General features: G+C 37.1%; 1 protein-coding gene across 7 annotated transcripts in view; it reads right to left on the reverse strand.

The window, feature by feature from the left end:
- The window catches only part of MKLN1 (muskelin 1), a 380873-nt gene that overhangs the window by 21449 nt on the left and 331525 nt on the right, over positions 1–27899 (reverse strand). For all 7 annotated transcript variants that reach the window (XM_074379052.1, XM_074379047.1, XM_074379051.1 and 4 more), the window contains 3 exons: positions 7474–7621; positions 6413–6527; positions 4409–4548 (listed from right to left, as the gene is read on the reverse strand). In XM_074379052.1, the coding sequence (XP_074235153.1) occupies positions 4409–4548; positions 6413–6527; positions 7474–7621 (403 nt within the window). The remainder of the gene's footprint in view (positions 1–4408; positions 4549–6412; positions 6528–7473; positions 7622–27899) is intronic.

Consider the following 27899-nt stretch of genomic DNA (forward strand, 5'->3'; position numbering starts at 1 on the left):
TGAGTAGCTGGGATTACAGGCACGCGCCACCATGCCCAGCTAATTTTTGTATTTTTAGTAGAGACGGGGTTTCACCATGTTGACCAGGATGGTCTCGATCTCTTGACCTCGTGATCCACCCGCCTCGGCCTCCCAAAGTGCTGGGATTACAGGCGTGAGCCACCACGCCCGGCACAGATTTGTATATTTTCTAATGGAGATGCTTTTTTTTTTTAAACGGAGTTTCACTCTTGTTACCCAGGCTGGAGTGCAATGGCACGATCTCGGCTCACCGCAACCTCCGCCTCCTGGGTTCAGGCAATTCTCCTGCCTCAGCCTCCTGAGTAGCTGGGATTACAGGCACGCGCCACCATGCCCAGCTAATTTTTTGTATTTTTAATAGAGACGGGGTTTCACCATGTTGACCAGGATGGTCTCGATCTCTTGACCTCATGATCCACCCTCCTCGGCCTCCCAAAGTGCTGGGATTACAGGCTTGAGCCACCGCGCCCAGCCTGGAGATGCTTAACAGATACCTTGGAAACTCAAACAAGTAGGGTATCTTTAAATGAGTATCGTTAACACTGATTACTTTTAATGAGATTATGTCCAAGTCTCACTCAGTAAAAACAACTGCAGCAACCACTTATAAAGCATTTGTAATATGCTAGATGCTGTATCAAGTATTTTATATGTTATCATTTCATCTATCCTCACAATAATACTATGATGATGATCTATTTTATCACCATTTAAAAAACAAACAAACAAAAAAAAGCAAGTTCAGGCACTTTGGCTCATGCCTGTAATCCCAACAGTTTGGGAGGACAAAGTGGATGGATTGCTTGAGCCCAAGAGTTTGAAACTAGCTTGGGCAACATGGCAAAACCCCACCTCTACAAAAATTAGCCTGGTATGGTGGCACGTCCCTACAGTCTCAGTTACTCGAGAGTCAAGGTGGGAGGACTGCTTGAGCCTGGGAGGTCAAGGGTGTAGTGAGCCATGATTGTAACGCTGCACTCTGGCCTGGATGACAAGTGAGATCCTGTCTCAAACAAACAAACATCCTAACAGATGAAAAACTGAGGTGCAAAGAATGAATCTGGATGAGTTCTCCTAAACAACAACAACAAAAAAACTATTTGAATCCATGTATCTATTTGAAAAAGATAATGTCTTTTTGTTATAGCATAATTACATACAGATTTATTTCTAATAAGTTGGTATGCTTTTCAAAATATACAGACAAAGAAAAGACAAATTTCCTTTGAGTAGGAAAGATGATGAAGAGCCTTTTATGATGGTGTTCAGGTTGATGGCATCCTTGGTGATAGGGTACCTGTACTTTAGGCAGGGGGAAAGACTAGCAAAATATTACAGCTCTCTTGTACTAGGCAGTACCCCTAAGAGTGACAGGAGGCTTACAACCTTCAGATGAGAGTCCTTTAGGTACAAGCCATGTTACTCTACCATCTTGTCCACAAAAGATTAGATTAGACCTTTTTGGCACCTATGCTTTGATTAGTAGTTTATAAAGTGGTTTGGCAGAATTCTTCCCAGCAGGGACACTATCCCCAAGAAACGCTTTCTAAGAAGATTCTTTCTCTTGGGTAATCTGAATGTGAGAAATGTAAGGATAGTAAAGGGCAGACAAAAATAGAGAAGGCAGATTCTGTCTATCTGTCTATCTGTCTAGGCCATGAGGTTGGGAGAAAGTCAGGAGTAGTCAGAACAGGACAAGCAGATAGAGAAAGCAGCACACAGAAATACAAGGAAAAGCTATGTAGCGCCTGGCTACGTTCGTTCCAATATCCTAAACAATTCTCCATCCAGCTTCACTGTTCAAAATGCTGAGAAAGTGCCTTAATTCTCTGAATAATCTAATAATTTTTTTCAGGTGAGGTATTCAAAGCATGTAATTATCCTTTATAACCTGAAATAACCTAACCAACATATACCTACAATCCTATATCCAATATAAAGAGACCAGTTTCCTGAAAGTTATGTTTTCCATCTTGATTTTCTACACTATTTTTGGCCAGCAAGAACTTATCACGAACTTGTGTCTGCAGTCTAGAATCATATTTTAATCAATAGTTCTGCCCTGTTCCTAAATGAATAGAAATTAATCCTGTTACATTTTTTTTTTTTTTTTTTTTTTTTTGCCCTTTTCTACCCTCAACTCATCAAGTTTGGAAACCTGAATGTCGTATGAAAAAGTAACAGTGGTATTTTATTTATTATATCACGTGGCATCAGTAAGAACAAGGAGATACTTCCTTGGCACACAATACACTTCTCTCCTTCCAAATTTATATTCTAACTAAACAGAATAATAATTATTGTCCATTAAGAACACCACCACAAATAAGCCAGTCTAGCAGGGTAGTGTAAACTCCCACATTATGAAAAAAGAAATCTGCGTAACATTTGAATTAAAAAGGCAATTTCTGTGTTCTACCCAATTCATAGATACAAACGTCTATCTATTCGTCTACATGTAGCGATGTCCCTCAAATTCTTGAATTCATCTAACAGCTTGGTAGAGAACAAGTTCTAAAATGAGCCTTTTATTGTCAGTTTGAATTAATAGTTGACAAGATTCTTAAGATGCCCTGAGTCATCCTTGACTGCTGTATTTCTCTCATACCCATATCAAATCCACCAAGAAATTCTGTTGGCACAATCTTCAAAGTTTATCCAGAATGTTAAGGTGTGCTTTTTGATCTCTTGTGAAGTGTCTCTTCCTCTTCCTGTCCCTCAAATGATGGTGTTCCTCAAGAGAATATCCAACAACCCTTCACTCTTCTTGCTCACCCTGAGCAAGCTCCTTCTCCCTGTGATTCACAGTAATGTCAGGCCAAGTCTTTTCACCAAATGTTCACGGATGGTCTCTGCTTGCATGTCTCACAAATTTCTCAAACCTAAAGTGCCCCAAACTGAACTAATCTTTTCCAACACAGAAACCTGTTGTTTCTTAAGAATTCCCCTCACCTGAGGGAAAGCAGCTACAAGTTTTCTTCTGGAAGAAAACACGAAATGATTTTTATAAAATACAAGCCTGAATGTGTCATTCTTCTACTTAAAATCTTTCAGTGCTCCCCTAAGAGTAAAAGCCTAAGGCCCTTTACAAGCTGTCCCTTTCCTAGACCCTTCAACTTCATTTCCTACCACAATCATCTCACTCATTCTACTTCTGCCACACTTCTCTATTCACTCCTCAAATTATTCAGGCATCTTTTTTACCTCAGAGCCTTGACTATTACCTGTCTAGAGCACTTCCCCCGTCACCAGACAGCGATATGATTCAGTCCCTCTTGTCCCTTAAGTTTCTACTCAAATGTCATCTTCACTGTGCAGTCTACTCTGATATTCTTACTTAAAATTACATTCCCACCTCCCACACCTGTACAAACAATAACTCAATCTGGTTTTTTTCACAGTACTAACCATCTAACATGTAATATAAATTCCTTATTATGTATATTGTTAGTTTCCCTTCTTAAGAATGAAAACTTGAGGGAAGATTTTTGTTCATTTGCTTCATTGATATGTATGTGTATCTGATGGTTAGGTGCTGAGCTCTGGAGTCAAAACACTCAGGCTCAAATCCTGGCTCTGCCACAGAATCATATGCAGTGTCTAGCACAAAATAATTGCCAGGCTGGTCTTTAACTGTTGGTCTCAGGCAGTCCTCTTACCTCTTCCTCCCAAAGTGCTGGGATTATAAGCATGAGCCACTGCACCTGGCCCTAAAGCAAATTTTTATTACCACATAACACACTACAGTAACCAAAAGGACAGAAACCTCTTTCTGCATTTTTTTAGTAGTTTATTACCTTCTAGGCTAAAAAGCAAACATGACTCAGAGTGTGAGTGCATGTGTGTGTCCGTGTGTGTGTGTGTGAATGCATATGTATATATATGTAAATGTTTGATTAAATGATTTTGCAATTAAAAGATAAAGGCGATATAAAATTACAAGCATATTTTGAAACTGTATTGTGAAACATCAAATTATGAAGATACTGTATAGTCAACTATATCACCACATTCACTGTTAAGAGAGTTATCAAAAGCTCAGCCATGTGTCATTAAGCCAGAACTGATCTAATTTGTAGCTAGCCTTGAGTTACTTCAATGTAGGCACATCGCCTTCACAAAAATTTTTTTCCATTACTTTAACAGTTGCAAAATTTCACTTGTTCTGCATTTACAAATGTTATCAATATCTATATTTTGTATCTTCCTTCGAAAAAGAAAAGCAAAAATAAGTAGAATAATAGGGCATTTACAAAATTCATGATCTTCACAGTATTCATACTGTTTCATTATTAAATTTGCCAAGAAAGTTGTATCTCCAAAGCTAGGTGACATCAGCAATAGCTGATAATGTTAATTAAAAGTTTTCAGTGAATTATTCTCATACCTGTGTTTTCTTATGAGGTACTTGCAATGCCTCAGTAAATAATCTTTTGAAGGTCTACACAACTTCAGTGACCAGAAGTCATCTAATCTCATCTTTGGAGAGCAAGATTTTCCTGGATTCCCACCAAATAAATAATGAACCTATAATTAGCAAAATAAACCAGATTTAAAAATATTCATGCATACCCAAGAAATTTTAGTAGCTGTGCATAAAGCCTATTTAAATAAAAAAATTATAAATTATACTGTATTTTTACCAAAGCTTCTCTTGATTTTTCTCGTTTCTATTTTACTTTAAAGCACCTTGGTTACTTTAAAAAACTGCATGCACACTAAAATGAGCTATATTACTATATTACAATGATAGTGGAAGGCATGAAACAAAAACAATGATAGGAAGAATTTGATCCAAGATATCATTTGCTGACGACAATAATGAGGATGATAAAATTAATCAAAATATTGATCATATAACAAATATCTTAAAAAATTCTGACATAAGGCTGAATCACTAAAAGTTAACAGTCATCGACAGGTCAACTAGACACTTTAAAAAGTTTTAGGCTGCGTGCAGTGGCTTATGCCTGTAATCCCAGCACTCTGGGAAGTCGAGGGAGGAGGATCATGAGATCAGGAAATCAAGACCATCTGGCTAACACGGTGAAACCCCACCTCCACTAAAACTATAAAAAATAAGCCAGGCTATAGGGTGGTGGCATGCGCCTGTAGTTCCAGCTACTGCGGAAGCTGAGGAAAAAGAATCACTTGAACCTGGGAGTCAGAGGTTACAAGTGAGCCAAGATCGCGCCACTGCGCTCCAGCCTGGGTAACAGAGCAAGACTCTGTCTCAAAAATAAAAATAAAAATAAAAAATAAAAAAGATTAACATCTTAATTTTGCTTTAACTGAAATGCCAAGTATTAAATGGCACATCAAATTTGTTAAATAACATTAAAAACATTATTTCATAATTCAATACCAAAAATGAAATGCAAAAGGAATTGATAATGATTTCATTATTACTAAATTAGAGTTATCTGTTCCTCAGATAACTCTGGAAGATGAAACAGTGAAGAAATGAAATCATGCTTGTAAGTGGTAGAAGTGAGAGGTATAACTGCCTAAATTAATTGCACTTGAATGTTATTCTGTACTTAAACAAGGCATTTAAATATTTAACTATTTTAATTAAAATTAATATTTAATTTATTAAATTAAAATAGTTCCAAAAATTTTGAAAACACTTATATTCATTGGTGTTACATAATAGAGTTATTCCTATCCTTTAGATGGAAATTTATTTATACCTTAAATTGAGAGGCTATAAGAGAAAGGGCTTTTACTCACTCCCATGGTATCTTTTACCTAAAGGTCTCAAAGTATATCGTGTAGAATTTAAATAATCATCCATGGCTAAACAGAAAGAATTGGTCTCTGTCCGTAATTTACTATATAAGTCCAATCGCTAAAGTACACAGTTAAGTTTAAGGGAGAAATATAGAAATAACTCTCAACACTATGACACTAAAAATTCATAACACAGGACCATTTTTTCACAAGGCTGATTTGAAAGAGATATCATTAGTATATCAGGAAAATAAAGATAAAAAGACTTCTTACACAATGGGAAAATCTAAAATCAAAACTATGTTTATATCATGAAACAAGGTACCCACATGCTGACAACTGTACATCTTTTACTCGGCTATTCACACCGTAGAAACAATAGGCTATGTCATGTATCTAGATTTATATAGCTAAGAAGCAGCCACTGACTATTTTCAAAAAAGGAAAAGTACCAAGAATTACAGGCTATGTAAAAATGCTCATTCTCTTAAGGAATTTTAGGGAGAAGTGATATTGAATGCTACATACTCTATTCAATGTCTACTATGTATTATAACTTTTTACTCAAATCCAGTTTAAAACAATCAGAAAGCTACATTTGGAAATTATTTCAGACAGTAGGCCATGGAAAGTTTACAGGTCATTCTAGTTAGGATACCTTGTGTAGCTCATCGTATACAAGCTGATGGGCAAACCTTGGACATGGTTCTTCTTCCTGAAGACTTTTAGTTGGATTATCCTTTGCAGCTTGATCATTCTTATAGACACAAGACCTGCAAGACATTGCTTTTAAGGCATTCTACCCTAGAGAATTTGCAGCAAAGATAATACAACTGTAGCAAGCAAATTAATTACATGTCTAATTACTAACAAAAAATTTTAGTAATGTGTTCATATCAAATCTTAAAGTTCTAGTCGTTGATAAAACAATCTGAATTTGTTAGAACTGAGTTCTAAAGTTCTTCTGATGTCCATCAAACAGCTCACATATACTAACTGTTTTATAAAATACAAACAGCATACATGAAAGCTCAAACTAAGATTGAAAGAGGTGCTATCTTGTCCATGTAAGCACAATAAAAAGATGGACAATATACATTTCTATCATTTGACTGTAAACAAATGTCCTATTTAGAAATAATAAATTCCTTAGCTGCAGAGCATTACTCTCCATTACTGAATGGAGAAGTTCTCTGAAGTGCTTCTGTTCTGCACAATATTCACTTATGGAGCAATCACATAAATGCTGGATCCATGTTTTCCCAAAGCAAAATATGCAGCACCAGTTCTGTGAGATGCTCTACGACACAAAAGTCATGGTTTGAAAATGCTAAATATTATTGTCTCCTCCCTGCTATAGTCAAACCTCTTTGTTTTGACTAAGCAGGGAGGGGACAATAATATGAAAACTAAGATCTGGGAACATTAAAAAAGCATTGTTCTCAAGTTCACACATCTACTTGAGAACAGAACCTAGACTAAAATACAATTCTCCCAAGTCCCAGACCAGGAACCACCTACCAATTGAAAAACACAGGTAAAATCCATTCACTGAACGTCATCGTATACATAGGTACCGATACTTTTTTTCAATACTGACCTTTAAATGTACAATGTCACAAATCAACATAAAACTCTCATTTCTCTCTTGTTTTGAATAAACCAACAATCTCAAATAACTGTTACACTGGGATTGCAGCAGAGACAAGAGTTCCTTACCAACTATTTCTCACAATGTCGTAAATCCAGAATGAATTTCTAACATTCTCTTCCCTCTTTTCCTTATCTTTGCTGAGTCCAGATAAGACATGTATTTCATTCAGTTCTGGATCAATAGTTGCTCTCTGTGTAAATCCTGTCATTGGAACTATAAATTAAAGAAAAAAACAAGATGAAAACATTCCCATTAGATTAGCACTTTTTTTTTAAAGAGACAAGGTTTCACTCTGTTGCCCGAGCTGAAGTGCAGTGGCACAATCATGGCTCACTGCAGCCTAGGACTCCTGGACTTACAAGGATCCTTCTGCCTCAGACTCCCAAGTAGCTGGGACTACAGGCATGTCCCAGCTGTAAAGATGGGGGTCTTGCTACGTTGCCCAGGATGGTCTCAAACTCCTGGGCCTTAAGCAATATTCCTGCCTCATCCTCCCAAACGGCTGGTGCTACAGGCATGAGCCACGACACCCAGCCCCTACTACTTTCTCTTTAAAAGATCAATACAGTTTTATCCTGCACTATGTGTCTACATACATAACTTCTAACACACTACATAACTTTTTGATTAAACAATAAACAATTATATATTGCCTGCTCCTTACTCTATGAGCTTGGAAAGAAAAGAGGCTGTTTTGTTCATTATTTTGTTTCCAGTACCTAAAATAGTGCCTGGAATATAACAAATACTAAACGATTTGTGGAAAGACTGAAAGAATGTCAATTGCCAGCTAGAGGAAAAAAAGCAGAAAGAGGTATGCAATATAACCACTTTTTACAAAAGGAAGGAAAGGATAATGCTTTAATTAATGGATTTATTATCTGTAATTTGACAGTAAAGATTAAATATTCAAATCTTGACCCGGGGAAAAAAATTTGACAAAAGGTGAAACACAGAGTTGCTTAATAAGGTCAAAGTCACTAAAAATATGTCATAGGCCGGGCGCAGTGGCTCACGCCTGTGATCTCAGCACTTTGGGAGGCCGAGGCGGGTGGATCACAAGGTCAGGAGATAGAGACCATCCTGGTCAACATGGTGAAACCCCGTCTCTACTAAAAATACAAAAAATTAGCTGGGCATAGTGGCACATGCCTGTAAACCCAGCTACTCAGGAGGCTGAGGCAGGAGAATTGCCTGAACCCAGGAGGCGGAGGTTGCAGTGAGCCGAGATCGTGCCATGGCACTCCAGCCTGGATAACAAGGGCAAAACTCCATCTCAAAAAAAAAAAAGTCATAAAACAGAGTAACTTCCGAAAAATAAAATTTAAAATTCTGGGTCAGGTGCAGTGGCTCATGCCTATAATACGAGTGCTTTGGGAAGCCAAGGTGGGAGGATCATATGAAGCTACGAGCTCAAGACCAGCCTGGGCAATATAGTGAGACCTTGTCTCTACAAAAAATTAAAATCAGTCAAGCTATCTGGGAGGCTGAGGTGGGAAGATTCCCCCCAGAGTTGGAAATTGTGGTGAATTATGACTGTGCCATTGCACTCCAGCCTGAGCAACAGAGTCAGACCCTGTCTCTAAAGAAAATATAAATAAATAAATAAATAAATAAATAAATGAAAATTCTGGGCTATAATATGCCATTTTGTTTTCCTGAGTGGCTTAAACTCCCCAAAGTTAATAATGTTGTATTTTTCTAAGAAATCTATTAAATAAGTGGTGATCATTCTGCATTATCCAATAATTTGTAAAACACTGATATGGCAAATGCCAATTTTTCTTATTCTTATTTGAAAATATTACTTGAAATATAATTTCATATATATAAAGTGCATTCTATGAACTCAGCTACTTCACAACATAATTGTCATGATCTAAAAAATGGCATTGTTTTTACCTTTTTTTTAACCCATGAACAATTATCACATGCTCAAAAAGCTAAACAAACATCAGACTTCAGTGAAATATTTACGTCAACCTAGAATACTATGTACGGCAGGAGATGCCAGCCATATTGATTTTGGTCTTCTTTACCTACTTCAGTGGAACCAAATAATGCAGTATTTATTTTTTCCTGGTCTACCTTAAATTCATGTGTCCTTTTACATTCCTACTCAATAAATTTGGGACATTTTAAAGACTATCCAAATGTATTCCACAGTAAATATAAAATTATACACACACACAGACCATAATATATAATTTATACACATACACTATTTATTTTTATATTTATACACACACATACATCAATCTGACCTTAATAATTGCCTAAACTCTCATGCCACAATCTTTAATGTATGTAAAGCCTGGTACAATCAAATTTCCATATCCCTGCGTTATGTGTTCAAGGATTCAAACCACTACAAATTTAAAATATTCGAATAAAATCCCCCAAAACAAAAAACAAAACCCATAAATGGCTGCATATGCAGTGAAGATGTACTGACCTTTTTTTTCTTGTCATTATTCCTTAAAACAACTATTTACATAGCATTTACATTGCATCAAGTATTATAAATAACCTAGAAATGACTTAAAGCATAGGAGGGGATGTGCATAGGTTATACCGTATTATGGACTTGAGCATCTGAGGATGCTGGCATCCAAGGGAGGTCCTGGAACCAGTCCCACCAGGATGCAAAGGGACAGTTGTATTTTCTTAATAAGACATGGTAAACCTTCAGAAGTGATGTGCTGAGGTTCTGATCTCTGTTCCTCAGATAACTTTGAAAGATAAAACAGTGAAGAACCAGCATTACTTTCCTAAGTGGTAGAAGTGAGGGGTGTAACTGCCTAAATTTATTGCACTTAAATTTCTTTATTCTGTTTTGTCTTGTTATAAGCCTTTGAATTAAAACTTTTATAACATGGCTTGGCAAACAGTGGCTTGACCTGGCCTGCTCAGAGTCAAATCAGGCAATGCCCATTCATTTACGTGTTGTCTACGGCTGTTTTCACCTACAACAGCCATTTCCAGTTAAACTAGCAATATTAACGAGGGTAAATTAAGAGAATTTTAAAGTTCATACTTATGACTACATATGAAAAAAAAAACCAAACCTCTTTGAGGAGATAGTCCAACAAAACAAAAAAGGAAACCAAGAAAGAAGATGGCATGAGATATAAGAGACAGTGGCAATGACATATGACACAGGAACAGGAAAGAAAATCAAGATTAACTCTTGAGCCTTGTATATGACATTTTAGTGTTAATAATATAGAATAGTTTCTTCTCTATAGTCTAATCACAATAGCTAAATTTATACAGTGTCCCATTTCCCCTCTCCACCAGGGTTTTATGACCTAGAATATTGGTCCTAGTGTTTTTCTTCGGGCAACAACAAATTTTGATCATCATTTATCACATACTTCTAGCATTTCCTAGATTTAGTTTTCACTGAGCCTGCTTCCAAATGGGTCTCCATATGGCAAATGTACCAAGGCAAACATGCCTGAGAAAATTTTATGTCACCCTCACATCTGAAAGGAAGATTTAAATTTCTTGGTTCAAAGTTGTTTTCTTTGGTTACTTTTAAACTCTATTGTTTTTTCTCATTCCACATTGCTGTTCAACTGTCACATGTCTACCTTCTCATTCCCTTACAGGTCATCTGCTTTTTCTCTCTCAAATCTTTCAGAAATTTCTCTCTGCTATTCTTAATTCTACTTTAATCTGCTTAGGTATGCGCTTTCCTTTATTTGTTCTATTTGGTACACTATGACCTCTTTAGCCAATTTGAAGTCTTTCATCAATTTTGAATTTTCAGAAGTGTATCTCCATTATTTCTTCAATTATTTCACCTTTCTTTTTTTTTTTTTTTTTTTTTTTTGAGACAAAGTTTCACTCTTGTTGCCCAGGCGGGAGTGCAGTGGCATGATCTCAGCTCACTGCAACCTCCTCTGCCACCTTGGTTTAAGTGATTTCTTCTACCTCAGCCTCCCAAGTAGCTGGGAGGACAAACATGCATCACCAAGCCTGGCTAATTTTTGTATTTTTAGTAGAGACAAGGTTTCAATATGTTGGTCAGGCTGGTCTTGAACTGACCTCAGGTGATCCACCACACCTTGGCCTGGGGTCACAGGTGTGAGCTATTGTGCCTGGCCACCTTCTTACATTTTTATTTCTCTCTTTTTCTGGAACTCCTTTTAAGATGCTGGCACTAGTAAAACAATTCTCTATTTCCCTTAGTTTTTCTACTCTATTTTCTATTTATCTTTTTTTTCCTGCTTTTTCCCGGAAGAGTGTACTTTCTAATCTTCCAACTGATTAATTCACTCTTACCATCCTATTTGTTGTAGCCTTCATTTAAATTATATTTTTCATATCTACTATTTCCATATGGTTCTGTTTTTACAATGTTTGGATCTTATTTCCTATTAATAGCATGCTGCCTTACATCTTTAAGTATATTCATCATGCTTATTTTAAAGCATCTTGGTTCACCCGTTGTTTGTGTGGTTGGTTTTTTTTTTTTTTTTTTGAGACGGAGTTTCGCTCGTTGCCCAGGCTTAAGTTCAATGGTGCCATCTTGGCTCACCGCAATCTCTGTCTCCAGGGTTCAAGCAACTCTCCTTCCTCAGTCTCCAAGTAGCTGGGACTATAGGCACGTGCCACCCCACCTGGCTAATTTTGTATTTTTAATAGAGATGGAGTTTCTCCATGTTGGTCAGACTGGTCTTGAACTCCCAACCTCAGGAAATCTGCCCGCCTCAGCCTCCCAAAGTGCTGGGATTACAGGCTTGAAGCAACCACGTCCAGCCATTCATCTGTTCTAATAATTCTTCTTTATATCATGTATGTCATCAGTCTACTGATTTTTTTTTTTTTTTTTGAGGCAGTTATAGTCCTCAACTGTCTAGTTATGTTGGTATGTTTTTCAGGAAATTAGCTCTTCTTTCTGATAAGACATACTGGAGAGGACTCAAAGGCCAGGCCTTAACTGGCATCAGTACTAGTTGAGATAGAGGAAAACTCACAGGGTTGTGAAGCATAGGCACAAAGAACCAAGAATCATTTCGAGATATGGTCACACCCCTATGCAACAGTTTGTACCTTTAAACCCTTCAGAGGAAGTAGAAGACAGTATCCCTGGACAAAGGGAGAAGAGAAGAAGAAATGAACTATAGAGAACAGACGGTCAGTCCCCATGTTTTCATCAACTCTGAACTCCAGCAGCGTTTCCGCACTGCCATAATGTTGCCTACTGAATTCTGACACTAGTGGGATAAGCTACTGCTGCTAGTTTCTATAGCGAAAGGTTAATCTGGAGGAGAGAGAGCCTTCGGTCTCATTTATGGAGTTTCTGGAATCCAGTTGCTATTTTATTTCTCTAGGGTTGATTCTGGGAAAGGGAATCAGCAGCCTGTGTCAGTTTGCTACTTTGGCAGAAGTACTTTTAATTTTATAGCATTCTATGTTATTTGCATTTTGTTTTATTGATCATGTGCACTGCGTTAGTTTTATAATAATTATAATAAAAATGAAAGCTGGTTAAATAAAAATGGCATTATCGAAAAACAAAAAGACCTAAAGGCCAATACCAAGAAAGTAGCTTTCATTCTAACATGGTAAAACTATTAATACAGTTTTCTATATTGATTTTCTTTGCAAGACGAAAACAAGGCTATCTTTTCAATTTTTAACACCTTTTTTTTTTTTTGAGATAGGTTTCTCGCTCTGTCACTCAGGCTGGAGTGCAGTATTGCAAACTCATTTCACCGCAACCTCTGCTTCCCAGGTTTCTGAGATTCTCCTGCCTCCGTCTTCTGAGTAGCTGGGATGACAGGCGTGCACCACCATGCCAGGATAACTTTTGTATTTTTAGTAGAGTTGTGGTTTCACTATGTTGGCCAGGCTGGTCTTGAACTCCTGACCTCAGGTGATCCACCTGCCTCGGCCTCCCAAAGCGCTGGAATTACAAGGGTGAGCCACTACGCCCAGCCAATTTAACAGATTCTGATGGGTTTAGTTGGGGGAAGAGGGAAGGACAAAAGATCTGAAACACATTAAGATTTTTAAAACTTTAAGATTCAACTGCTAAAACGCTCAACTGAATGTCAGGGCCTTAACCAGTTTAGAAACTGATTCACAAAGAAAAATTAATCAAGCAGATCAGTAAACGTTAATCATGAACGTACTTTGAAAGGATATTTATCTGAAAAAACAGAAAATACGAATTATACAATTATCCCTGCCAACTTGTTATTTTTAGAATTGTTTTAGGAAGTTACAATGATAATCCTTCAACTCTATTTCTTCTTTAACATCTTTAAAACTCAAAATAGAACAGCTAAAGGGGAAGTAAAAAAATTTTATCTATATGTCTGAATCACATGTTTTCTCTTCCTTCCTTGGTTTATCCTCTAAGCAAATGGGAGAGACTGTCAGAATACTTAACATAAAGAAACCCTGTGGGAGGGAGGATTAAAAAAAAAGTTAAATATTTTCGAAGTCCTTTGAATTTCTGAGGAAGATACATTATTGCACTAATTTATGAATTAATCTCAACTCTATTTTTACTTCATGGTCCAATGCACATATTCATTACTGATTACTCTAGCTAAGACAAAGGAAAAGAACAATTTTCAGAACTGTCACAGAAATACAGAATCTAATATAAAAAAAAAAAAAAAACAAACAGCTTTCCATGAATTCACTATTTGTTAGGATATTTTTAGCTCCAAGTAACAGAAAACCTAACTACCAGTAGACTAATTAGTTCATGTAACAAAATATTGGAAGTAGATGGTTCTAAGATGGTTTCAAAGTTCAACTAAATCATGATGCTAGGTTAACTTTCTGCAATTTTCTTGGCCTTCTCCTCATTTTTGAAACTTGCCAGTACCCACTCTAAGCATCATATCCTTATATAGAGCACCCAAAGCAGGGAGGGAAAGAATTGTTTCAGCATCTATTTTCATCACAGAAGACATTTTTGTCAAATGTCCTCCAGTAGACTTTCTTTAGGACTCATTGGCCAGAACTGTGTCACATGGGAGGAAGGTAAAGTGAAATAATTTGCCAAAGGATAATAATGACTGGTTTAGACTAATCATGATTCACATTCATGCACTGGGGTTAGGCAACTTACCATTAAACAAATTTATGGTTTGGTTAACAGAAGAAAGGGCCAATGACTCCTGGGTAAGCAAACAACAAGTGTCTGCCGCATTCTTCTCTTTGAAAGTTGGGATATTTTAAATGTTGGCTGGGACCCTATTAAGCGCTAGCAACGACTGCGGTTCAGAACTCCTATTCTTTTACTTAAATCTTTCTACCACTCATCATTTATTTTTTGTAAATTTGCAACTATCTTTTGACACTCAACAATATAATATTTACTGATTTATCTCAGCTGTATTAATCTACAAAAAACTGAATTCATTGAATGGATCAACCAATTTAACTAGTGGACAATCAAATACATAAAAATCAAATAAATTAATGGCCTATTCGTCTCCAGATTTTTTTCTCCTTCCATACAATACTACAATAAATATCTCTGCATACCTTATTTTTTTGTGGATTTATACAAGTTTATGAGTAAGGTAAGTTCCTGGGGGAAAATGCTTAGTCAAAAAATATATATTTCTGTATTTTAATAGATAATGACAAAGTACTCTCAAAAAAAAAAAAAAGGCTACACCAAATACATCTCATCCAGAATGTTGAGAAGATACCCACTTCCTCATGGCCCTACCAATATTCACTGAATGATCTTTTAATTAACACTTAAAAGTTATGAATAAAGTAGAGTATCTATACATGTATAAAGATATAATTATTTTTTCTTTGAAGTATCTATTCATATTATTTGTCATTGTTCTACTAGAGGATTATCTACTTTTTAATGATTTATAAGAGCCTTTTGTTTATTGTAGGAACTAAGCTTTGTCTTAATTGCTAGTTTGTCATTATTTGATATTTTAACAATTTTTTTCATTTTTTTATTTTGCAAAAATCAAACATTCTTTTTATGACTTCTGGGTTTTGTGGCATGTTTAGAAAGGTCTCTTAATCCTGGATTATTAAAAACGACAATATTATTTCTCAAGTATGAAAGTTAAGTCCACTTAGAATTTTCTTTGATATACAAAAGTCAAGTAGGGATCTAGATTTTCCCATTCACTCATTCATTCATTGATATTTATTTATTTAATTTATTTAAAGAGAAAGAGTCTTGCTCTGTGTGCAGGCTGGAGTCAGATTTCCTTTTTTTAAAATACTGCCAAGTCTTAAGTGATGTCTCAATGTCATGTACTGTTTAATCTATTCTCCCTCTCTGACTGAAAATTCCAACTTTACCATATACTAATTTCTCATATGTATTTGGGAACATTTTTATTCTATCTGTTCTGTTTCATCCCATTAATCTGTAACAAATTGTAACTTTATAAATATCTGGTAGTGTCAGTACTACTTCATTATTTTTCGTTTTCAAAACTGTCGTTAGTGTTCTTGCATGTTTGTTTTTACATGTGAACTTTAACTCTCATTTACTATCAAGTAACCTAAATTTTATATCTAAAAATATTAAATACTTTCATAAGCTTGTAACTAGCAAAAACACCCCTGGGAGAGTGGAAGGGTAAAATTAGGTAAAGTTACTATTACCAAGAATTTTGAGAGGGGGAAAAAAGTAGGCACTCTGTTTTTATCAGAATAAAGGCACACCAAATACAAAAGATACTAAACGGCCAACAACAAAGCCTAGGCATGTTGAAAACAAGCACGACCATTTTCTAGTTCGGTAATTAATCTATATCAATGACAGCAAACCTTTAGCTTAAGAGTCTTCTCTTGCTGGTGTGGCTTTACTTATTAAAGTGGTAAAAGTATAAAAGGATCAGAAACATGAGGACTTATTAATATACTAATTTTTAAAATGTCAGTAAGCACAATAAGCACATTTCCAGGGCCAAAATGAAAATCAGTATGATTTTGCTTCTCTGTTTTCATAAAAATTTACTTACAGATAAATCAAGTTCTATAGAAATAACTCACATAGCCCTCACATCTTAGTTTCACAGCCTGATAACAGCAGAAGGGAATGAAATTTAATTGTCAAAATTTTGGAGTTAGATGAGGTCTTAGCATCAACGGTACAATCCCCTCATTTTCAGATGAATAATCAGATTCAGAGAAGTTATATAATTTTGCCAGAATTGCAGAGGGATGAGTGGCAGACCCAGACAAAGAGAAACTAAGTCTTCTAATTCTCAATTCGCTATTTTTTCAATTGTACAAATCTGCTACAATGGTTCGAAGAGGATGGAATAAACAATGGCAGATGTGGGAAAACAGAGTGGACAGAATTTAAAGATCAAAACAAGTAAATACGCAACTACTAAAGAACAAAGATCAGGCTGCAAGAGCCCAGTATTACCAATACTTGACTTGGCATTTGGCAAATGAAGAAGCTTCAATATATGTTTCTTACTTGAATGAATACAAACAGAAAAAAGCACTCTTACTATAGTATTCTGAGTTTCTATAGCAAACTACAAAGCTCTGGTGGTGTGACAGATCATCTTCTATACATAAGTTTCAGTTAGTGTTAAATACAGAGCTTACATATGGGGAATCTGCTAAACCCCTTGTGTTCACAGTCTTATTGCCAAACGTTACTCAGAAATTAACCCAAATTTTAGATATGCTGAATTTTGATGTAATTATGTATGTGTTAAACACAATGCTAATAAATCCCTTAAAGCAGCTGCCAATCCATTGACTGAAATTATAATTTCCTTCTGAGAGGAGCATAAAATTGTTACACTGTAGTTTAAGAATTAAAGTTGCTTCAAATCTTTAGATGTTATATCTAAGATGGTATATTTAGATAATTATAAAGAGCAACAATTTAAGATTTTATAGTATCTGACAATATAAAATTACATAAGCAGCAGCAATTTTACTATTAGCTATACCATCTCGGTGATCTCAATAGTTGAAACAAATTGATTCTGAGTTCAAATAATCCCATTTGACACTCACATTGTAAATACAATTTTAATCAAATAAGCCACATTACTGAATCACAGATAAACAAAGTAATTACATGTTAAGTCCATCACAAATTACTGTAATTAACTGTAGTAAAAAAAAAAATCTTTAGAACAATAGTTAAACAATAGAATGATTAATAAGCTACAGAGCATCTACATCATGAATAAAATTGGTATTTTCTAAGAATATTTAATAATGTGGGAATTTACATAGTATTCTGCCTTCTTAAAAGTACTTTTCATGGCTTACAATAATCTAGTAAGAGAAAACAAAATGTACTTTTTAAAAGTAAGGTAAAAGCAAATCTATGGGAGGACAATATAATTTACCATGGTTCTGATGTGAGGTTTTCTGAACCGTCTAACTTACTTCAGTAAAAGACTTTTAAGGAATCTAGACTACTGAAAACAATTAATGTTCTTTAAGAAATCATGAACAAAGTCTGTATATTCCAGCTGATCTTTCTATAGATTTTGAAAAGCACAGTCAAGATTATACAGTCAGATAAATACCTAGAATTGTGTTAACAAAGAAGGCTAGAGCAACGTGTGTTTACATTTCTAACCTGGGCTTAAGGCATTAGAGAATTTTGGGAAACAACAATTTACAAGCTAAGATCTGAGAAGTAAGCAGTACAAGTTAGCCAGTTCTTGGAGGTGAGAGGAAAGTGATTCAGGTAGGAGGAATAGCATGGGCAGATCTCAAAGGCAAGTCAAACACACTATCTATAAAGATTTAGTATTGAGTGGTCGTGAAACAGAGTTGGCAGCAAGAAGAATACAGATACCAAGAACAGGACTGGAGAACTAAACTTAGGCATATCATAAAGGAGTCTGTGAATTATGTTAAGCTTAGACTTAATCCTGAGGGCAGGGAGGTTAAAAGATTTTAAGTGAGAAAGAAAACTCACCAGCCTTATATTTTTAAACAATATGTTCTTTTCTTCATTAGCACTAATCTAAAGGTAAGGTTGTCATTTTATTTTTCCTCTCCATGTACAACTGTAATTCCATGAAGATATGGCCGTCATTCACAGCTGTACTCCTAGTGCATGGCTTCTTGTCTGGCACCTAGTAGGTGACCAAAAAATATCTGCTGTATAAATGTTACAGCATATGGGTCTACTCTTTACTGGTAATACAAAATAGCTGTATTCTGCTTGTGGAATGGAGAATGAGTTGTGGGGAGGGGTACATAGGGAGAGGAAGTCTAGAGACAGAGGCCAAATAGGTGATGTTAGCCCAAACCAATACATACAAAGCAGCAATGGGAACAGAGAGAAGACGAGGCCAAACTGGCATGACTTGATGTTAACTGGCAAGATTAGCGAATCTGAGGGTAGTATTAACATCCTCTTGTGAAAATTAAGGCACCCAACAGTTAACACCAGCCCAAACTAGAGGGTTAATAACTCATCTTTACTCCTAGAGTAGCTATGAACAGAGACACTATTTTCCTTAGCATCTAATTTGGGTCATTTACAAATGTGGAAGCAAAAGCTGAGACATTAGGTAACTTGTCTAAGGCCAACTAAGAACTGAAATAGACTCTGGAGAGCCACAACAGTGGTTCTCAATCCCAGCCACTTATTAGAATCCTCTAGGAGAGAGAAAGTTGGGGTAGGAATAAAAGGGGCATGGGAAAAGGAGTGGGAAGGAGAGAAAAGGAAGAAATTTAGAGAGGGAGAGATGAGGGACCAAAAAAAAAAAAAAAACAAACAGAACAATTTCCATTTCACTCTAATATGCTAACAGAGACACACGGAGGTTCCTCAATTCCAAGTATAACTGCAACAGTTTTAGGTGGAATTTTTTTCAAGTAATTCTAACCAGATGCTCAACTCTGCCACAAAAATCCTCAGTAAACAAACCTTTGAACAATGCAACTCACAGGAATTTTGTCAAAATTAACCACTTGGAAAATGTACACCTAAACAAAGAAGTGGTATTTTCAAAACTCAGATCAAGACACTTACCTTAAACCTTTGAATAACTTCTTAGTTCATTCAGAAAAGAAATCCAAACTCCTTGCATTTGTAACAAGGCATTAAATATTCTGACTCTTATCTGTATCTCTAACCTTCTTTCATACCAACTGTCTCCATCCTCAACTTGTACCAGTGCCACCATTTCCGAACATCACAGTTTCTTTCCTGCATTGGGAACTCTGTACTTGTTATTCTCTCAGTTCTTCACATGGTTCTTCCTAATTCTCTACTTTTCACCTAAAGACTACCTCCTCAGAGAGATGGTTTCCCAACCTATTCTGTCTAAATGAGACCTTCCCTGTTACTCATTATCACAGCATGCAATGTATTTTCTTCACAGTACTTAGAACACAAATGCAGGTCTCTCTCCACTGGAACGTGAGTTCTCTGAGGGAAGGGATCTTATCTTCCAGGTCCACAGACGAATCCCAAGTGCCTAAAATAATACTGGGCCTACAGAAGACAATGAACTAAGTGGGGAGGGAAGGAGAGAGGAAAACCATCACACTTAGATGCTAGTAGGCAGTCAACAAACATTCTTCATGAATTTATTTGCATTGTAGGAAAATTCAATTGCGTAATTCAATTACACACTGAACATACAGAGTAAAAATGGTGATTCTGATTTCAGAAAAACTCATTATAGGACTGATCCAAGATAGCCGAATAGGAACAGCTCTGGATTGCAGTTGCTAGTGAAAACACAGAGGGTGAGTGATCATCACATTTCCAAACAAACTTTTACTGCCCACAGACCAGGAGATTCCCAGGGGGAAGAGCGCCACGAGTCTTCAGCACAGCTGTTTCAGGCGGCGAAATGGGTCTCCGCACAAAACCTCACACAAATCCAGGCAGTTTCAACTGGCGACTGCAACACCTGGGAGACAGAGTCGCCCATTCAACTGAAAAAAGGGGGCTGAAACAGGGAGCCAGGTGATCTGGCTTGGCAGGTCCCACCCCCATAAAGACCAGCAATCTGAAAAGCTCTGGATTGAGAGTTTCACAGCAAGCACAGATGGACCCGGGACAGTCCAGCTCTGTAGGGGGAAGAATATCTACCATTACTGAGGCAGTCTGCCATTACTGAAGCAGACTGCCGATACCAATGGCAGTTCCAATTATACCCCTAAACTGCAAGGAAGTTCACACAGCAGGGGGCAGAGCCCATGGCAGCTCAGCAATGCCTCTGCTGGCAGACTGTGACTTGGCTACCTCCTCGCCAGGCAGGGCATCTCTGAAAAAAAGACAGCAGAATTACAGGAACCAAGCCCCACCTTCCTAGAACAGAGCACCTGGGAAAAAAAGGTAGTTATGAGTTCCACTGCAGCAGACTTAAACATACCTGCCCAGCAGCTCTGAACAGAACAACAGAGCTCACAGCTCAGCACTTGAGCTCCTATAAGGGACAGACTGTATCCTTAAGCAGCTCCCCCACCTCCATATAACCAAAGAGACACCTCATAAAGGAGAGCTTAGGCTGGCCTTTGGCAGGTATCCTTCTGGGACTAAGATAACAGAAGAAGAAACTGGCAGCAACCCTTACTGTTCTACAACCACTGCAGGTGATCTCCAGGCAAGTAGGGTCTGGAGTGGACCTCCAGCAGTCCTACAGCAGGGGGTCCTGACTGTTAGAAGAAAAGCTAAGAAACAGAAAGAAATAACTTCGTCAGCCACAAAAAGGACATCCATTCAGAGACCTGATCTGAAAGTCACCAACCACAAAGACCACAGGTAGATAAATCCACAAATATGGGGAAAAAATACACCGCAAAAATGATGAAAATACCCAAAACCAGAACACCTCTCCTCCTCCAAGGGATCACAACTCCTTACCAGTAAGGGAACAAGGCTGGATGGAGAATGAGTCTGATGCACTGACAGAAACAGGCTCCAGAAGAGGGTAATAACAAACTTCTCTGAGCTAAAAGATCATGTTCTAAACCAATGCAAAGAAACTAAGAACCTTGAGAAAAGGTTTGACAAAATGCTAATGAGAATAAACAGCTTAGAGAGGAATATAAATGAACTGGTGGGGCTGAAAAACACAACACGAAAACTTTGTGAAGCATATACAAGTTTCAATAGCCGAATCGACCAAGCAGAGAAAGGATATCAGAGATTGAATATCAACTCAATGAAATAAGACGAGAAGGCAAGATTAAAGAAAAAAGAGTAAAAAGAAATGTACAAAGCCTCCAAGAATTATGGGATTATGTGAAAAGACCTAATCTACATTTGATAGGTGTACCTGAATGTGACAGAGAGAATGAATCCAAACTGGAAAACACTCTTCAGGATGTTATCCAGGAGAACTTCCCCAACCTAGCAAGGCAGGCCAATATTCAAGTCCAGGAAATACAGAGAGCACTGCAAAGATACTCCTCAAGAAGAGCAACCCCAAGGCACATAATCGTCAGATTCACCAGGGTTGAAATGAAGGAAAAGATCCTAAGGGCAGCCAAAGAGAAAGGGTGGGTTACCAACAAAGGGAAGCCCATCACTAACAGCAGATCTCTCAGCAGAAACCCTACAAGCCAGAAGAGAGTGGGGGCCAATATTCAACATCCTTAAAGAAAAGAACTTTCAACCTAGAATTTCCTATCCAGCCAAACTAAGCTTCACAGCGAAGGAGAAATAAAATCCTTTATGAACAAGCAACTGCTCAGAGATTTCATCCCCACTAGGCCTGCTTTACAAGAGCTCCTGAAAGAAGGACTATACATAGAAAGGAACAACCAGTACCAGCCACTCCAAAAATATACCGAATAGTAAAGAGCATCGACACAATGAAGAAACTGTGTCAACTAATGGGCAAAACAACCAGCTAGGATCAAAATGGAAGGATCAGATTCACACATAACAATATTAACCTTAAATGTAAATGGGCTAAATGCCCCAATGAAAAGACATGGACTGGCAAATTGGATAAAAAGTCAAAACCCATTGGTGTGCTGTATCCAGGAAACCCATCTCACATGCAAGGATATAAATAGGCTCAAAATAAAGGGATAGAGGAAGATTTACCAAGCAAATGGAGAGCAAAAAAAAAGCAAGAGTTGCAATTTTAGTCTCTGATAAAAGACTTTAAAGCAACAAAGATCAAAAGAGACAAAGAAGGGCATTACATAATGGTAAAAGAATCAATGCAACAAGAAGAGCTAACAATCCTAAATATAAACGTGTCCAATAAAGGAGCACCCACACACATAAAGCAAGTTCTTAATGACCTACAAAGAGACTTAAACTCCCACACAGTAATAGTGGGAGACTTTAACACTCGACTGTCAATATTAGACAGATCAATGAGACAGAAAATTAACAAAGATATCTAGGACTTGAACTCAGACCTGGACCAAGCAAACCTAATAGACGTTTACAGAACTCTCCACCCCAAATCCACAGAATATACATTCTTCTATCACCACATCACACCTACTCTAAAACTGACCACATAATTGGAAGTAAATCACTACTCAGCAAATGCAAAAGAACAGAAATCATAACAAACAGTCTCTCAGACCACAGTGCAATCAAATGAGAACTCAGAATTCAGAAACTAACTCAGAACTGCACAACGTCACGGAAACTGAACAACTGGCTTTTGAATGTTGACTGGATAAACAATGAAATGAAGGCAGAAATAAAGATGTTCTTCGGCCGGGCGTGGTGGCTCACGCCTGTAATCCCAGCACTTTGGGAGGCTGAGGTGGGTGGATCACGAGGTCAAGAGATCAAGACCATCCTGGTCAACATGGTGAAACCCCGTCTCTACTAAAAATACAAAAATTAGCTGGGCATAGTGGCGCACACCTGTAGTCCCAGCTCCTCGGGAGGCTGAGGCAGAAGAATTGCTTGTACCCAGGAGGCGGAGGTTGCGGTGAGCCGAGATCACGCCATTGCACTCCAGCCTGGGTAACAAGAGTGAAACTCCGTCTCAAAAAAAAAAATGTTCTTCGAAACCATCGAGAACCAAGACACAATGTATCAGATTCTCTGGAACACATTTAAAGCAGTGTCTAGAGGAAAATTTATAGCAATAAATGCCCAAATGAGAAGCAAGGAAAGATCTAAAATTGACACCCTATGGTCAAAATTCAAAGAATTTTGGAGCAAGATTAAAAAAACTGAAAACCTAGCAGAAGACAAGAAATAACTAAGATCAGAGCAGAACTGAAGGAGATGGAGACATGGAGACACAAAAAAATCTTCAAAAAAATCAATAAATCCAGGAGCTGGTTTTTTGAAAAGATCAACAAAATAGACGACTAGCCAGATTAATAAAAAAGAAAAGAGAGAATAATCAAATAGATGCAATAAAAAACAATAAAGGGGATATCACCACAGATTCCACAAAAATACAGATCACCACCAGAGATTACTACAAACAACTCTATGCACATAAACCAGTAAACTTGGAAGAAATGGATAAATTCCTGGATACTTACATCCTCCCAAGCCTAACCCAGGAAGAAGTCGAAACCCTGAATACACCAATAACAAGGGCTGAAGTTAAAGCAGCAATTAATAGCTTACTAACCAAAAAAAGCCCAGGTCCAGCTGGGTTCACAGCCGAATTCTACCAGACATACAAAGAGGAGCTGGTCCCACTCCTTCTGAAACTATTTCAAACAATCCAAAAACAACAAATCCTCCCCAAATCATTTTGAGACCAAATCATCCTGATACCAAAACCTGGCAGAGACTCAGCAAGAAAAGAAAACTTCAGGCCAATATCCATGATGAACACACATGCAAAAATCTTCAATAAAATGCTGGCAAACCGATTGCAACAGCATATCAGAAAGCTTATCCATCACGATCAAGTAGGCTTCATCCTGGGGATGCAAGGCTGGTTCAACATACGCAAGTCTATAAACGTAATTCACCACATAAACAGAACCAAAGACAAAAACCACATGATTATCTCAGTAGATGAAGAGAAGGCCTCTGACAAAATTCAACAGCCCTTTATGCTAAAAACCCTCAATAAACTAGGTATCAATGGAACATATCTCAAAATAATAGAAGCTATTTACTACAAACCCACAGCCAATATCATACTGAATGGGCAAAAACTGGAAGCATTCCCCTTGAAAGCTGGCACTAGACAAGGATGCCCTCTGTCACCACTCCTATTCAATAGAGTATTGGAAGTTCTAGCCAGAGCAATCAGGCAAGAAAAAGAAATAAAGGGTATTCTTTATTTAGGAAAGGAGGAAATCAAATTGTCTCTACTTGCAGATGACACGATTGTATATTTAGAAGACTGTATTGTCTCAGCCCAAAATCTCAGTTTCATGATTAGCAACTTCAGCAAAGTCTCAGGATACAAAATCCATGTGCAAAACCTGCAAGCATTCCTATACACCAATAACAGAGTTAAAGACAGCCAAATCAAGAACGAACTGCCATTCACAAGTGCTACAAAGAGAATAAAATACCTAGGAATACAACTGACAAAGGATATAAAGGACCTCCTTAAGGAGAATTACGAACCACTGCTCAGTGAAATAAGAGAGGACACAAACAGATGGAAAAACATTCCATGCTCATGGTTAGGAAGAATCAGTATTGTGAAAATTGCCATACTGCCCAAAGTAATTTATAGATTCAACACTATCCCCATCAAGCTACCAATGACCTTCTTCACAGAACTGGAAAAAGCCACCTTAAACTTCATATGGAACCAAAAGAAAGCCCACATAGCAAACTCAATTCTAAGCAAAAAGAACAAAGCTGGAGGCACCATGCTACCTGTCCTAAAACTATACTACACAGCCACAGTAATCAAAACAGCATGGTACTGTTACCAAAACAGAGACATAGACCCATGGAATAGAACAGAGGCCTCGGAGGCAACACCACACATCTACAACCATATGATCTTGACAAACCTGACAAAACAAGCAATGGGAAAGGATTCCCTGTTTAATAAATGGTGTTGCAAAAACTGGTTAGCCTTGTGCAGAAATCAGAAACTGAACCCCTTCCTGACACCTGACACCAAAATTAACTCCAGATGTCTTAAAGTCTTAAACATAAGACCTAATATCATAAAAACCCTAGAAGAAAGCCTAGGCAAAACCATTCAGGACACAGACATAGGCAAGGACTTCATGACGAAAACACCAAAAGCATTGGGAACAAAAGCCAAAATAGACAAACGGGATCTAATTAAACTCCAGAGTTTCTGCACAGCAAATGTAACAATTATCGGAGTGAACCAGCAATGAACAGAATGGGAAAAAATTTTCGTAATCTACCCATCTGACAAAGGACTTATATCCAAAATCTGCAAAGAACTAAAACAGATTTACAAGAAAAAAACAAACAAACCCATTCAAAAGTGGGCAAAGGATATGAACAGATACTTTACAAAAGAAGACATATATGAGGCCAAACAAACATGAAAAAATGATCATCATCACTTGTCATTAGAGAAATGCGAATCAACACCACACTGGGATACCATCTCACGCCAGTTAGAATGACAGGCATTAAAAAATCTGGAGACAACAGATGCTGGAGAGGATGTGGAGAAATAGGAACACTTTTACACTGTTGGTGGGAGTGTAAATTAATTCAACCATGGTGGAAGACAGTGTGGCCATTCCTCAAGGACCTAGAAATAGAAATTCCATTTGATCCAGCAATCCCATTACTGGGTATGTATCCAAAGGATTATAAATTGTTCTACTATAAGGACATATGCACACGTATGTTTATTGTAGCAATGTTTACAATAGCAAAGTCTTGGAACCAACCCAAATGCCCATCAATAATAGGCTGGACAGAAAAAATGTGGCACATATACACCATGGAATACTATGCAGACATCAAAAATGATGAGTTCGTGTCTTTTGTAGGGACATGGATAAACCTGGAAACCATCATTCTCAGCAAACTGACACAAGAACAGAAAAGCAAACACCACATGTTCTCACTCATAGGCGGGTGTTGAACAATGAGAACACATGGACACAGGGAGGGGAGCATCACACACTGGGGTCTGTTGGGGGGGACTAGGGGAGGGACAGTGAGGGGTAGGGAGTTGGGGAAGAATAACATGGGGTGAAATGCCAGATATAGGTGATGGGGATGGAGTCAGCAAACCGCATTGCCATAGATGTACCTATGCAACAATACTGCTTGTTCTTCACATGTGCCCCAGAACCTAAAATGCAATAAAATATAAACCCTAGAAAAAAAAATTAAAACTGATTATAGCAGTAACTAGGGAATAAACCCATTTATCTTTCCTATCTCCAGTTCATGTTAATAAAACCACAATAATGGGGAAAAAAAATCACAACAATGTAAATTTTAAAGTAACAGAATATAAAATTGTGTCAACTTTTATACATAAAGTTTTTAAAAGTCTAAATAGAAATATATCAAAATGTTAACAAATTATCTCTAGTTTGATATATTTTCATTTTTGCATGTTTTTTCAAATCCTCTACAATGAGCATACTTTTATGATCACATTTTATGTGGTTTACGACCACAACAAAATTGAATAAAAAGAATAATTACCACATTTCTCTAAAGCTAGGCATTGAAGAATTGTTAAGTCTATATTATAAATTATTACATAATTCTACTTATTTAGAAATTTTTTGAATGATAGGCATTAAAGCCTACTTGTCATAGTCAATTTTTATCTTCCTAATTCTCTGTCATTATCACTCTTTGCCATCTTTTTCTTTCGATTTTGGGCAGTAGTTTAGCATGGCAGAAAAAAACACCTTCCTTGCACTCAAACTTCTAAATCCCAGCTCTATCATTATCTAGTTGTATAACTGTTCTCATCTTGTACATTAGAATAATACCACCAATTAAAGATATTCTGGTATATGGTAGCATCTAAATAAGAAATAGCAACTATTATCCATTGGAATGTATTACTTACTAGCTAGATTATAAGCACTTAGAAAGACTATGATTACCTTTTTCCACTATATCCATAATTTAGCACTGAGTTGGCATGTCATAATTTTCAACACATTATTTTGTCATATCCATTACTAACATCACTACCTTTTTCAGGGAGAGCCATCTCAGGATTGTAGGAGTATTACCTCTCTCCTCCTATTTGATTTTTATTTATTTTATAGAGATGAGGGCTAACTATGCTGCCCAGGGTAGTCTTGAACTCCTGGATTCAAGCAGTCCTCTCACCTTAGCCTTGCAAAGTGCTGGGATTAAAGGCCTAGCCCTCCTAGTTATTTTAATGGAAAGTTGGAATAACTCTTAAAAGCCAGAGAAAGTCAAAGATTAAATCATATAGCTCTACACTATCCTATGGTAACAGTAAATAAATGAGTAAGACAACTTTAGATAGGGTAAATAATGTTATTACCTATTTAGGTCCATATTTCTAAATCATATGCTAAGCTGCTATTTTAGATACTATCTACTGACTTCCTGCTGTAGTAGACGAGGATGTTTACTACACTTATACTATCTTCCCACTACATTTCATCCTAA

This window comes from Saimiri boliviensis, chromosome 10, assembly GCF_048565385.1.
Source record: "Saimiri boliviensis isolate mSaiBol1 chromosome 10, mSaiBol1.pri, whole genome shotgun sequence".
Classification (NCBI taxonomy): domain Eukaryota; kingdom Metazoa; phylum Chordata; class Mammalia; order Primates; family Cebidae; genus Saimiri; species Saimiri boliviensis.